The sequence below is a fragment of the Apodemus sylvaticus genome, chromosome 22 (assembly GCF_947179515.1).
Source record: "Apodemus sylvaticus chromosome 22, mApoSyl1.1, whole genome shotgun sequence".
Classification (NCBI taxonomy): domain Eukaryota; kingdom Metazoa; phylum Chordata; class Mammalia; order Rodentia; family Muridae; genus Apodemus; species Apodemus sylvaticus.
This window is the reverse complement of record NC_067493.1, coordinates 1-15,093: the sequence shown is the minus strand read 5'-3', so window position 1 is coordinate 15,093 and position 15,093 is coordinate 1. Positions and strand designations below refer to the sequence as shown.

Sequence of the window (15,093 nt, the reverse complement as noted above, 5' to 3'; positions counted from 1 at the left end):
ACACTCATTGCCTGATTGACAATCCAGACTAGAAAATCAACAAAAAAATCTTGATAATATGGTCAAATTAATTTAATAGATTACTGCAGAAAATTTTATCCAAAAGTTGCAGAATATGTTTTTTTCTTCACGACCTTTGGGACATCCTTTTAAATAGCACATCTTTTCAACTACAAATTAAGTCTTAACAAATATAAAATGTATCAGCATTCAAAAAATCAGAGAACGTTCACAATCTGTGAGGGTGGATAACTTTAATCCCAGAAGTTCAGTGTCAAAGGCAGAGGCAGTCAGATTTCTGTGAGATTGAGGCCAGGTTAACTATTAGCAAATTCCAGACCAGCCAGAGCTATGTAGAGAGACCCTGTTGTAAAAATAAATAAATAACTGTAAATAAAAAGAAGTAAGTGGGAAATTTAAAGAGGTGTTAACTAAATAACATAATGATCAAGAACAATTCAAACACAAAAATCACAAAATTACTAAAGAAAGAATAAAAGCTATCTTGCCCCTCTCTTGCTCTCTTGTTCTCTCTCTGCTCCTCTTCCCCCTTCCCATCCCCTTCCCACATGCTCATGGCCAGCCTCTACTCCTCTACTTCTCTATTCTCTCTCCCTTTTTCTGCTTCTACTACACTCTTGACTCCCCCCATCATGCCCTAAAAAATTCTATTCTATACTTAGAAAAAGAAAGAATAAAAATCAGAGTAAAATTGTGAACTAAAAGAATAATATGAAGAATTTCTGAAAACAGTTGTTTTTAAGAGATAAATGAGAAACTCTTAACAAAATTAGTTATGAAGAGAGAGAAAGAAACCCAAGTTAATGGAATTAGAGATGAAAGAGGGATATTACAATAGGTAACACTGAAATTAAGAGTCATTATTTATGTCCTGGTAAAATTGTATTTATTCTAAGAATGCAAGTATAGTGCAAAGAGTAAAAAAAAAATGATAAATGTAAAAATGCATATAAACAGAATCAAGAACCAAAAAAAAAATCAACATTGTTTCAATAGATGCATAAAGGCATTTGAAAATGACCATCCTTTCATGAGTCAAACACTGAAAAAACTAGAAAGAGAAGGAACAAACCTCAACATAGTAAAGTCTGTGCATGACAGGTCTGCAGGCAACACTATACTGAAAAAGGAAAAGCTAACGTATTTCTTTTGAAATCAGGACCAATCCCAATACTTGGGAAGTAGAACAGGTGGATCTCTCTGAGTTCAAGGCCAGTCTTGTCCATGTAGTGAGTTCCAGAACAGTCAGAGTGACATAATAGAAAGACTGTCTGAAAAATAAAACAAAACAATCAGGAACAAGACAAATGTGTACATTTGTTTGTTTGTTTTTAAATTCCAACAGTCATGTTCAACATAAAGCATGAAATTCTAGACACAGCAATGAAACAATAGAAATAATAAAAGGGATATAAATAACTTGTTTTTATTTGCAAATGATATGATTCTACAAAAAGAGACCTGAACGACTACGCTAAAAAAAAAAAAAATGGTTAGACCCAAAAAAGGCTCTGAACAACTGTCAATAACTCTTCAGGGGTTGAGTGTTGACTGGTTTATTCTCTTGAAAGTCGTGTGCAGACAGCCACAGAGATTCAATCCTGCTGAGATTCAGGAATGTTGCAATTCGATTTATACAGAAGAAGAAGTTTCTCTCTGGTCCTCCTGGACCTCCCTGCTATTCCAATCTTTCTGCCATCTCTTCTAGGAAGCTTCTTTACATTGGGCAGTAGAAGTGATATAAGATATCCTTTTTGGGCTAAGTACTCCTATAATACTTACTCTCTGTACTTTTAGCTGAGTTTCTGTGTTGACCACGATCCACTATACAAAGAAACATCTCCAATGACTACTGGGAGCTGCTCTAATGTATAGATATAGATATGAATTTAGAGCGCTATTTACTACTATTCTGATTTAGTAGAATATTAATAGCAGATTCACTATTGGAACCTGGAACCTCTGCAATCATGGGTTCTTGGTCAGAATTACAATAGTGAGCCTGCATTTCATACTGGGGGATCAGACCTTAAAACCAACCAGAAAGCAATTGGTCTGGATAATGTTTTAATTTCTATAAATATTCTTAGATCTGTTTGAGACTGGAGTTGAACCACTGGAAGCATTTGGAATCTTTCAGGTCTCCTTTTGAAATGTTTAAGATTAGAACAGTGTCCTATCTGGTTCTAATTTTATACCACTACTGCAACAGAACCAGTCAGAATAATTGATACCATGTTATTATAGATGCATAGGTGAGATTGGAGGGTACCTGCTGAATTTATAGGACTTTGTTTTCTGCAATCAATTAGGCCAGGAAAACGTGGATAGTGAAAAAAATGGAAACAGTTTATCAAGGAAGAAAAAAGATATTCAAGTGGAAATAAAATATGAAGAACAAAAGATACTCCAAATGCCCATGCCACATGTGTTGTGGCCTCTTATAGGTTATTTTCACGTCACCCAGATCCCTCCATATTTATGTATCATGAGATTTTCTTGTTTCCTATTAGTTATATTTACCTCAGATTAGGAGGAATTTCTGTTCCTTTTCTGCTCACTGTCTTCTTTCATTTGTTAGTTCTGACACCTTAGTTCCCACATCCTTATTTTTCTGCTGTAAGTTCCTGTTCCTTACCAGCATGGTCCTGATATCTTCTTCAGATGCTGAAGGGTTTTTTGATCAGTCTTTTATAGCTTCTTCCCTGCTGATAAGAGGTAGAATTTCTGCCAATGAGGGCCCATAGTGCACGTGCAAGGAACCATGGTTCCAGCCACATGGGTAGCAGAGGATGGCCTGGTTGGTCATCAATGAGAGGAGAGGCCCTTGGACCCATGAAGGGAAGGCTCATTGTCCCAGGGTAAGGGAATACCATGCCAGGGAAGCACGAGTGGGTGGGTTAGTGAGCATGGGGAGGGAGAATGGCATAGAGGGTTTTCAGAGGGGAAACGAGGAAAGGGGACAACATTTGAAATGTAAATAAAGAAAATATCTAATAAAAAATAATTTCTTTAAAAAAACCACAACATTACCTCTCATAGTGGCCTTGAATGAATAAAGGTCAATTCACAAGTATCTTAATCACTGCTGTTGCTTTGATCAAACACTCTATCAGGAGAACAGGTTTATTCCAGCTCATGGTTCTCCTAGCCAGGGAATGGTGCTGCCCACAGTGGGTGGGTCTTCCCACACCAGTCAAGATAACCAAGACCTTCCCTTACAGCCACGCCCCGAGGCACCTCCCCCTTGTTAGGATTCTGTCTAAGCTCCACCGACAATTACCTGTCAACAGCCAGCTATACCCCTCCCCACTGTTACCTGGCAACAGTCTGGTAAGTCTGGCACTCTATAAAAGGGGCTGCTTGCCCCTCCCCCTCTCTTATTCCTTGAGTAAATATATAAAATATTTTCCACGTCTCTCAGATTATAGTATAATTTGAAAACATCACATGCTAAGCTATGATATTTATTAAGGAAACAGAAGCCATGGCTTTGGTTGCATCACACTTAGAAGATACACGTGGAAGGAAGGACCACCCAGAGACTGACATGCCTCCAGACATGACCCAGGAACAGACATGGGCCTGGGAAATGGTTAATTTTGAGGCCCTGAGTCATCCTTCCTGCCAGCAGTCCTGGTGCTGTGGGCCTGTGAACCCAAGCATAGACACGCTGCTGAGTGAAGCTGCATTTGGAGAAGCGAGGGTACAGAAATGTTGTAGAGAGCCACATGGAGAGGAGCCAATGGCTGAGAGTTCAGAGAGACTTTGCGGTCCTCAAGAAGTAGGAGCCACTTCCAGGAGAAGGTTCAATGGGCTCTGAACCAGGCAGAAGATGACAGCTCCAACAGTGGTGGAGACATGCTTGTTCCAGATGAATTCTGGAGCGAATGGGGCTCCCAGAAACGACTAAAAACAGAGCCTTAGTGAGAGAGGAACCTGGAAAGGAAAGACACCCAAGCATTGTACAGAACATACACCTAGAATCCTTCAATACATTCACTGGGAGGATCCAGAGCAAAACTGAGCAAGAGACTCATGCTGCCTCTGTGGACTTCTCAGCTGGGACTGTGCCCCACATGCCAAGGAGCTTTGTAGTCTCTTTATTTTGTCCTTCAGTTCAATTGATATGTGAAGGAATTTTTACTTAAATCTATGTAGACTCATTGGATTCTGATGTAAAGTGTAAAGAATTAAAATTGTTCCTCTCTACTACCTGTGCAATTGTATTTCAGGGGCAGAGTCAGGATTCGAATCTGGAGTAGGAAGTGATCACTAATCAATTCAGGGGAATTTCCTTGTGCGTGGAGCTTCATTAGTGGTGGGGTGTTGACCTTAACAGGCTTGGTAGGGACTAAAGAGCGGCCCAGCCAATAGGATTTTCTATATTGTTTACCAGAAGAGGGCAGAGTAGAATCCTGGGTACATGTTGGGGGACATGGGCTATAAGTGATCTTCAGGTAACAATTACAAGACAGGAACAATCTGATATTAGATCTTCTGAGTTGACCACCAAGTGATGACAGGATATCAGTCCCAGGGAAGAACAAAACATTTCCCTTTAGACACCCTCATTTCAGGTGTTACCGTGTAAGGTTGACTGCAGGATCCAACAAATCGGGCTCATGGATGGTGCTGAGGAACAGCCAAAGGCCTCTAGGGTTTATAATTAAATAAGGATTTCCAGAGCCAGGCATGCTTGTGCACACCTTTAATCCTAGCACACTGGAAGCAGGGAGGTCCCTGAGTTAAAGTTTAGTCTGTTCTATTTAATAATTCTGGGAAAAGCAAGGACTGCAAAGGGTGACCTTGTCTCAAAATATGATTTTTGTGTGTGTGTGTGTGTTGTGTAGAGCGATTTTCCTATAAGTCTTTCAGATATCATCCTAAGTGAGGTAACCCAATCACAAAAGAATACACATGGAATGCAACCTCTGATAAGTAGATATTAATTAGCCCAGAAGCCATCAATACCCAGGGCACAAATTGCATAACAAATGACTCCCATGAAGAAGTATGGAGAGGGTCCTGATCCTGGAAATGATTGATCTAGCATGGGAAGGGAATATAAGACAGAGAAAAAGGAGGGAGGTGATTGGACAAGGGATGGAGAGAAGAAGTTTTATGGAACATATGGGGAGGGGGGAATCCGGGAAAGGGGAAATCATTTGGAATGCACACAAAGAATATAGAAAATAAAAATATTAAAAAAATAAAGTGTTTGTCTGATCATGATTTAAATTTGGTTTGTAGTATCTCTCTAGAACATCGTCCATTTTGTTAAGATTTTCCAATTTTGTAGAGTACGGGTTTTTGCAGTAAGACCTAATGATTCTTTGACCTTCCTCACTGTCAGCTCTCAGTCTTCCCTTTTAATTTTGGATTTTGTTTTTAATTCTGTCTCTCTATCTCTTTGGTCATTTGACTAAGGTTTGTCTATTTTTTTTTTTTCTCAAAGAACCAGCACTTAGTTTGGTTCATTATTTGCATTGTTTTCTTTTTTTCTAACTGGTTCCTTTCAGCCTCAATTTTGATTATTTCCTGCCTTCTACTCCTCTTTGGGGTGCTTGATTCTTCCTCGGGACCCCAGTAGGAACATTTTAATAACTCTGTTCTCACCCAAAGAGTTGGTCTTCACCACCTTGTCCCTACTTACTGGGATGTCTCCAGGTCTAAAGCACAGTACCCAGCAAGCAGTGTCTCTACATGACCACTTAACTGAAACTTTAAAAACAACTCTCTCACTGGTGATCCATAGGCTTTTTCCTCCTCCCTCCCATTCTCTTAACACCTGCTGTGCTCTTGTTCTGCTCCTAGTTTGAAGCCCCTTTGGCTCTGCCATTCCCACAGGAAAAGCAGCCATCACCCTGCCCCCATTCCCTGTGCTTCTATGTTCTGATGGGGAGGAGGAAGCTTGGCCCTGTGAGCCTGGCACCACCCTGCCTCTTGATTCTTCCACAAGGACAAGCAGATCTTACCCCCACTCCACCTCTGTGCTTCAGGGTTCTGCCTTGGCCCCTGTTCTCCTGAGTTGCTGCTTTCTCTTAACCATCTGCCCCAACCCCTCCTGCTCTGTCTGCCTTCCAGCAATCACCAGCCACTGCTGCCAGCAGCCTGGTCAGGAATTCTCTCACACTGCTTGAGCAGAGTTGCTAGGAGACTAGGAGAACACTCCTGTGACACCAGCTCTCACCCCACCCTGTTTGCTTGCAGTGGTTCTACCAGAGCTGCCACCCAGTGCCAGGTCTGCAGGCCACTGTCAGCTGCCTGGGAATTGGGCCTACATGCACGCCTGCCCACTCAGCCCATGGCACGGGCCTAAACCAACCTGGGCACACTCTCTCTCTGGCCAGTACTCAGTTTAGCCAAGGGGCTTCACAGCTGCAGCCACCACTGTCAGCCCTGATATGTTAACATCCTGGTCCACATCAACTCTAACCTGAGTATACACTAGACAAAACTCAGCCATTTATCTCTTTGTGTTTGTCTTTTCAAGTGTTTTTCTCTGCTGATACATAGCCACAAAGCCAGATTTCTAAACAGTATAAAGGTTAAAGATCACTGCCTTTTGTATGTTTAGCCTTGTTTTTACTACTGTCATTAAGTTATACTGTGCTATCTATTTGCTAGATACATTCTCAAACAATCCAAACAAACAAACAAACACAGGCTGTTTAACTCAGATATGCTCAGTAGATACTGCTTTCAATCTTGCCAGAAATCTGCTAAATGTTTACGCTTATGAAAGACAGAGATTCCCAAAGCCTAACAGTTATCTGTCAAGGTCTCCAAGAAGATAATGGGCACAGAGACAAGACTTCCTGGATTGTGGTATGATAACCACTGAGAAATGCCACTCCATTGCCTTGCCCACTGCCAGAGCTGTACAGTGGACAAACAAAACACCCTGAGAGTCAAATGTCTCATTGCCAAGTCAAGGTGCATCATTTCTCATATCACAGAGATCTACTCCACAAGGAAAAAAAAGGCAAAGCTTTCATCTTCTGGGTCTGACAGCCAAACAGACTCCACCCAAGTTGTGATGGATACCGCAGTGGCCTATAAGCCAACCTCTGTCATCTGTATTCATACTTTATTCCCAAATTACAATTTATTCTTCCCAGATTTCTAAGTACACTGACAGCTGAGGTAACTGGAACTTGACAGCTAGAAAACAGACCTAGCTTCATACACTAAGGTAATCCACCACTATATTTGTTCATTAATAAGTTTTGTACCTAGCTAAGACTGCCAGATTTCTTACATCATTGTTTGCAACTAGGGCTCAGTTACTGCATTCTACTGTGTCCTAGGATACTTAGCCTGTCTGGCCCTTGGAAGCTTCACTGTTGCTTTCTTTGCAAGGAATCTGCCTGACACATTCAACGAAGCCAAGTACTTGACCTTCAGCCTGCTAGTGTTCTGCAGTGTCTGGGTCACTTTCCTCCCTGTCTACCATAGCACCAAGGGCAAGGTCATGGTTGCTGTGGAGATCTTCTCCATCTTGGCATCCAGTGCAGGGATGCTTGGATGCATCTTTGTGCCCAAGATCTACATTATTTTTTTAAGACCAGATAGAAATTCTATCCAAAAGGTCAGGGAGAAAACATATTTTTGAATAAATAATTTAGAAATTCTGTCAAACATTGGCATATATCAATTATTATATTACAGTTCATGTATCTAGTTTCGAAATCACTCTCACTGGCTCCTCTAGTGATGACTAGAAGTATCACATCTGCCGATCTTGTGAACTTTCTCCATAAAGTCTTCACCCGTTCACTTGCTTTGTTTACTCTGGAAGAAAAAAAATCTCAAATCCTTATTACAAATTTATTGATCATTTTGTTGTTTTGGATATTTTTCACCTGGCATGCTTATAATCTCAGCACCTAGAGACTGAACCAAGGGGTTATGAGTTCAAAGCCAGCCTAGGCATAGTGAGAGCTTGAAACAAAATAAAGCCCGTTCTTAAAGCTTCCCCCTCCCCACCAAAAATAAAAATAGAATCACTGTAGAATCTAGTGGGTTTACATCTGAGTGCACACTCAAAGGGTTTGGAAGCAGGAGCGTACACACCCAGTGTTGTTCATCATAGCCAAAAGGTGGAAGCTACTATCCAATGTTATCATCATAGCCAAAAGGTGGAAGCTTTCCCCTTCTGTTAATCATTTCCATGGTGACAACCCTTTAGTCTCTGCCCACTAACAAGAGACGGAGAGTCAAGGGATCTGAGAACATAGTCCTGTGGCATTTAGTACAGCACTAATTAACTAGGCTTAGCCTTTGGTCTGCTGGAAATCCACGTATAAATACAGACATGTGAGACGGTCCTGAACCTTATGTGTGTTCCTTCTGTTTAGAAATACCTGCGAAGGCTGAAGTACAGCCTGTCTGCCGTCTTCCATTCAGCCATCATGTTGCAAGAAGTCGGTGAGGTCATTCAGTTCGAAGTCAGCATCGGGAACTATGGCAACAAGTTTGATGCAACCTGTAACCCTTTGGCATCAACAACTCAATACAGCCGCGCAGTGTTTGATGGTAAGAGTGGTGTGAAGTTCTCTGCTGTTCGTGCTTACAGAGGGTCCATCTCAGCACAAGAGGCACACGCTGTATTTAGCTCTGATGGCTATTATCCCCAGCATCTCATTAGATAATGTAAGAAAGAGCATTGGACGTTAGGTACCCACAAGAGTCGTTACACCCAAGGGCCAGTGTCCCAGGCTGGACACAGAGTTCATGAAATCCCAAGGTGATGACCCCAGTAAATACCACACTCCCTCAAGCAGCTGTACCCCACCAAGTGCAAATCCCCTTTAGATTCCTCAGTTGACAATGGTCGCACTCTTGCTCAGACACTGGAAAAGCCAGGCTTTTGTTTCTTACTAGTAGTTACCCAGTTCTATCACCTAGTTTTCTTTTAGAAGATTTTTTTTTCTTTTTAATTGTGTGTGTATGTATCCGGCTCTATGCACATAAACAGTCCAACAGAATTGCTATATTTTTACCTAAATTTTTTTTGTCCATGCTGACTTAAAACATAAAAAGCCCTAGTAAGTGTGAAGTGTTTAGTCTTAATTGCAGAAAGACTCTTGAGTAATGCCAAGCCCGTGCCAGCAGCCAAGGTTTGCAAAGAACAGGGGATGGGGTGTGGTTGCTCTTCCAGCTAGAGCAATAATTTAAAAGAACAGTTTTCATAGAAAGACAGTGAGTCTAACCCCCAGTGCTGTCTGCTCTACCACGCCATATGATGTAACCGTCACCCGTGTTCAGCTGTATGGTCCTGAGCCACAAACAGATCCTGAGCCGGTTGCCCTCGGTTTGCTGGCGTTTTAGAACAATTTGCTAAACAGATGAATGGACCATCTATTCCTCTGTTGCTTGCCTGATTAAAACTGATGAGTCAGAATAGTTCCCCGGGTGAGACTCAGCAGTAGAGAACTGTCCTAGCTTGTATGAGGCCTTGGGTTTAATCTCCAGCTCCCCAAACAACAAACAAACCTTAACCAAGAACATTCTCCAGGCCATTCATTAATGAGTAGCTCCATCAGCAAATCTATGTAACAAATATGTTGTCCACTTCAAGCGTCCCTGTTTTCTGAATCCTGACTCACCATATCAGGGAACTACTATTACTACTTACCTTGGGCCCACACAAAGCCCATCGTCACCCTGACTTCCTACTGGGAGGATATTAGTTACCGCCTGGACGCAGTGAATACTCTCCTAGTCATGGCAGAATGGCTGGTGAGTTATCTGTCCAGCATTTACTTTTAGCAGACAGTAAGGTAAACATGGGGTAATACACACCCTAGGCATCTGTAGTACTAGGTCTCCAACACACAGTGGTCAACAGTAGAGCAGATTACCAACAACGGAGGGAAATGGTACCCGTGCCTGTGCTTTCCCCCTGGCCATTCTATCCTTTACTAAGGAGTTACCTCTGTCCATCCCATAGACACAGCCTCACCAGGACACCCACCCTCCAGCCTAAGAGGAGGAAAAAAACCGAGAAGGTGACAAGAGTCTCTCTTTAGGAAACACCCAGATTTCTGCTCACTTTCCATTCACCAGAATTCCAGTTGTACAGCCACACCCACCACAAGGAAGTCTATCTTAGGTGTAAGTGAGTGCTTGCTTTCTTACTGACAAAGAAAGGAGGATGCCACAGGGCAGAGGAAAGGGAACTGGTGTCAACATGATTTGCATATAAAGGGCACCTTGTTCCAATAGCCTGGTTTGCAATTTGTATTACTTTGCTCTATTACAGAGATAATTTCTGCTATGGGAAGGCCCACCAGTCTCTGCTCTTGCTTCCGACTGGGGGAACACTCCTTCTCTGAAGCCTGGAGGAGGTTGGGGGGTGTTTCTCTGGTAGACCTGCTTAAGAACAGACAAGATGGTCTTCTTGACACTGGTAGGCTACAAGAGTGAGGAGAAAGGGCCACGTTTGAGACACTTCTACTTAATGTAAGATACTAAGCTATTTCTATAAATCCCACCCAGCATTAATATTAATTTAGAGTGTAAATGGGTGGGTGGGGAAGGAGTGTTTGGGCATAATCTATCCATCTCATATGTATGGAAATATCACATTAACCTCATTAATATGTGATTGAAATAAATTAATAACAATATTGTTTCAGTTTACAGTATTTGATAAATGTTAGACCAAGATATATGAGAAAATATCTGTTGAAAAACTCTATAGCAAACTAAAAATATTGCTTTTTTATATGCAGGCTGCTTTATATCAAAGATATATAGATAGATAGATAGAAAGATAGATAGATAGATAGATAGATAGATAGATAGATAGATAGATGGATAGATAGATAGAGATAGATAGATATAGATAGATAGATAGATACATAGATAGATATAGATGTAGATGTAGATATAGATATAGATATATAAAACCATCTTTCTATACCACCAACATGGTGCATGTGAATGTCCTGGCTGATGCCCTCAAGAATAGCAACAAGGCATGTGCCAGGTCCTTAGTAGTTTCCAAAGCCATAGTCTGGTTTCGGCCTATGGCGAGGGATGTGGTTGCATGAGGGAACTTGAAATCACTGATGACCGCAGAGCTGAGAAGACAGCGGTCAGAAGACAGAACCTCACAGGCAGTGAGTGATCAGAGTGATCAGGCTCAATGGAACCTGCAGCTTCAATCAATCTCTTGGTTTCATTTGGCTGATAACCCCAGGGAGCATCACAGACCAAGGTCCTTACAAATAAAAGGCCTCCACGTGTCGGTGGTGGGCGCACCAATACTCAAGGATGACTGGACTTCAGTGTGATTTCCTGATTAGTAAAGATGGAATGGAGGCAATGGATAGATAGTCCTGTGACTAAGAGTGTTTGCTGCCTTTCCAGAGGACATGGGTTCTCTTCATAGAACTCACAACCACCTGTAGCTCCCATTCCAAGGGATCTGTTGCCCATTTTTTGGCTTCCAAAAGCACCAGGCATATGTGTGGCACACAGACATACATGTTGGCAAAACACTTGTGCCCATAAAATAAAAAAATGAAAAAAAATTAAATTTAAATATTTATACAATTTAATTTATAAACATTTTAAATTAATATTTGTAAAAATAAATAAAGCTGAAATTGAAATGCGGTATCATTTTTAGATTTATTTATTTATTTTATGTTTTTGAAGACACTGTCGATGTCTTCAGACATACCAGAAGCGGCATTAGATCCCCTTATAGATGGCTGTGAGCCACCATGTGGTTGCAGGGAATTGAACTCAGGATCTCTGGAAGATCAGTCAGTGCTCTTAACCACTGAGCCATCTCTCCAGCCCAAAATACAATATTTTTTTATTAGTTTCCATTTTCCTTCTTCAAGGGAGTTGGTGGAGAATCAGACAACTTTCTAATTATGTTGGGGCCATTCTTCAGGGTTTTGTTTTTTTGGTTTATGCCCTGGTTCCCCTTATCCTCTTCTTCCACTGACCGAGTTGTCTGAGCTCAGGCTGGTCTTGACAAAGAGAGTGACTTCCCTGACCTTGGCTAGGCAGAGCAGGCACTCCCTTCCTCTCTTTGTTGGCAGATGCTCAGCTCTAGCACATCAGCATATGCTGGGCTTAGCTTGTACTTTCCCAGCTCCAGCCCTGAAATAACCATTTCTCTGAGATGCTGTGGTCATTTTAATAGGAAGTGACATTTGAAAAACAAGATCTGGGTACTAGAGTGCTCATGGTTACTATACTGTTGCTTATAGGCCTTGTGGCCAAGAAGTTCATGGTCACACTCATATGCATGGGCATATACATACATACACACAGATATATGTATAAACTTATTTCTATATCTGTTAAAATATTGAAGGCCAGAATGGTGCCTCCAATTTTAATCTACCACCAAGGATTTAGTCTATCTTTCCTTCAGTGAGATCCCAGTTTCTGCTATCCCAACTGTAATCATTCATTTGTTCAAACTTAAATTCCACACATCAGCCACTGTGAGCAAGTTCACAGTGATTCAAGTTTGATACTTTTGGATTTCCTTTGCCCTGAAACTAAGGACAAATAGCTAAAGTACTATTTTCATAGGTTACATGGGTTAGTTCAGCTGTCCATCTGAAATATAACTGAGCCCATACTATTTCCACGTATATCCTTTTGTGGGTTACCTCACCTATTCCTGATGGTTTCTTTCTGTTTATTTTTGGAGTACATAAAATATTTACATAGTTCCAAAGGTCAAGAGACAGGATAAGGTTTTCGCTATTGCTTAAACTTATCAGTGTCGATTGCATTTTGAATAAAGGTAAATAGCACAAAGCTATGGTAAATATCACTGAGTGAGAAACAAAGCCGTCTGGCTTTCTGTAACTAAATCCTTTTATGTCCCTGACCCCATGCCCACCCTCTACCCTGCCTTGGAAATAACACTTTCTTGAGTATAATGGCAGAGTTATCAGTTCTCTCTCCTCTTTCTTAATTCTTCAGCAATCAAATATAGAGGCTGTAAAATCAGGGATCCAAGGTAAAATTCCTGCAAACCAGTTGGCGGAGGTGTGGCTGCAGCTGATAGATGAAGTCATAGAAGACATGAGGTACAGTAATCGGCCTCCTATCTCCTCATCCCAGCATGCCCTGAATTCTTAGACTGTAAGTGCTTCTCGAATCTTGTCAAGTTTTCTCTGAAAAGGAAAGGAAAGGAAAAGGAAAGGAAAGGAAAGGAAAGGAAAGCAAAGCAAAGCAAAGCAAAGCAAAGCAAAGCAAAGCAAAGCAAAGCAAAGCAAAGCAAAGCAAAGGAAAGGAAAGGAAAGCAAAGGAAAGGAAAGGAAGGAAGGAAGGAAGGAAGGAAGGAAGGAAGGAAGGAAGGAAGGAAGGAAGGAAGGAAGGAAGGAAGGAAGGAAGGAAGAGAAATGCATTTGGGCATTGTTTTGGGCTCCTTGAAAGTCCCACCCCACCCCAGAAGAAGTTTCTGAATCACACAGAAAACCTCCATTCTCTGGTTTGGTGCCAAGTCTAAAGTAGCCCAGGGAGGCCCAGTCTGGACTCTGAGAATCTGGCCCAGCAGTCTGAGGCAAAGGGTAGGGGATGGAAGAGAAGGAGGAGAGATCGCCTGAGCTACCCTCCTGAAGAAGGACTTCTGACTTCCACAGAAAGATAGGATCATGGCTTCCACAAATCGGGACAATGTTCCTATTTCATGTCTTTAGAAATAGCTTGTTTGTGCTGTAGTTGTTGTTACTAAGTGTTTCAAGCACTCTGCGCTCCTTACGAAATACTTAACACTAAAACAGGAGTAGCAGATAGTTAGAACAGCCCCTAAACAAGGAAGACATGCAAATTCATTATATACTAAGAAACAGAGAAGAAACAACAACAACAGCAACAACAATAACAACACTAACACACATACATGCACACACACACACACACACACACACACACAAACACAAACACTCGAAGCTAAGTTAGACAAAGCCAGGACACAGGCTTAGCCAGAGGACATTTCATAGCTGTGACTTGAAGTAACTCAGATCTGTTGGCATTTAAATTTCAAAAGAGAAAGTGACTCATTCCAACCTCATTTTAAATGTTGCCGAATAATAAAGCACTGGACAAGGAAGGTCAAAAAGAAAAGAGCATGGAGTACTCTGCTCTGTGGAAGCAGACATTTCCCCTTCTAGGGTAAGGCCCTTAGTCCCCCCTGTCCAGTTGCGCCTCCTAGTGGTTCATTCCCATCATTGGCGAACAGCTAAAATCAAAGTGTCACTGGCTTTGTGAGCATTCAAAGCTCCCACTGACAGACTTAAGCATTCTAAGGAGTGACCTCTTAATTACAGATAAGGAAGCAGGGAGGCCCCAGTGACGCGGAGAATGATTTACCCACTTATCACTTCTGCCTCTCTCACCGCCAGCTTCTCACATTCAAAGGGCTCAAGTGTTGACTTCTGAGCGCAACAACATTCCCTTAAATTTTTGCCTTACGCACAGCCACTGCAGGATCTTAAACCTTTATACACGTGTAGCCTCAGTTGTTAATGAAATCAAACAAAAACATGCAGTTACAGCTTTCACTTGGAAAATGCCTGTGAACTGTGGGATTTGCCAAAGAAAGCACAGGCGTGAGAATGCAAACTATCTTCAAAGAAGCTTTCTAAATGTTGTGTAGCAGGAAATTCCATGTTTGAGGAAAACCATGATAGGATATCCTTCACACAAGGAGTTGGGTGGCATGCAAGTGACGGTAAATTCTAGGTGGAGACATTATGAGTCGAATTTTCTGGTACTGGTAACAGTCTTGCCCTGTGGTCTCACCTATGCCACGGTGAGAGGGAGGCTCAGCTGGCAGGGGTCTAATCCACGTCCTGTTTTTCTTGGGGAGTCTTAACTTGGATAGACATTGTCCTATACATGTCGTCCTTCCTATCTTCTGGAACTCTCGGAGAACCTTCTGATGAAGATGATGGCGCTGGGAACATTTAGACTTTGCAGATTTAATTTTTGTGTTCCCTTTTCTGTTCTGCCAATGCCACAGACATCCTCAACTACGGTTTAAAGCAAGCAGCCCCTGTAGAATCAGGAGAGTACAGACAT

General features: G+C 41.8%; 1 protein-coding gene across 1 annotated transcript; it reads left to right on the top strand.

The window, feature by feature from the left end:
- Positions 1 to 3,508: 3,508 nt before the first annotated feature.
- LOC127673178 (myoferlin-like) lies at positions 3,509 to 13,167 on the top strand. Its single transcript, XM_052168788.1, has 4 exons — positions 3,509 to 3,727; positions 8,385 to 8,562; positions 9,644 to 9,768; positions 12,991 to 13,167. The coding sequence occupies exons 1-4, from the start codon at positions 3,509 to 3,511 to the stop codon at positions 13,147 to 13,149; spliced, it is 681 nt and encodes a 226-aa protein (XP_052024748.1). The 3' UTR covers positions 13,150 to 13,167.
- The last annotated feature ends 1,926 nt before the right edge of the window (positions 13,168 to 15,093 follow it).

What these genes read in the sequence shown, in the direction of transcription:
- LOC127673178 (XM_052168788.1), top strand. Translation starts at nt 3,509, where the DNA reads ATGGCTTTGGTTGCATCACACTTAGAAGATACACGTGGAAGGAAGGAC. An exon ending in CTGCATTTGGAGAAGCGAGG is followed by an intron (nt 3,728 to 8,384) that starts GTACAGAAATGT and finishes CCTTCTGTTTAG; the next exon opens with AAATACCTGCGAAGGCTGAA. An exon ending in TAGTCATGGCAGAATGGCTG is followed by an intron (nt 9,769 to 12,990) that starts GTGAGTTATCTG and finishes TTAATTCTTCAG; the next exon opens with CAATCAAATATAGAGGCTGT.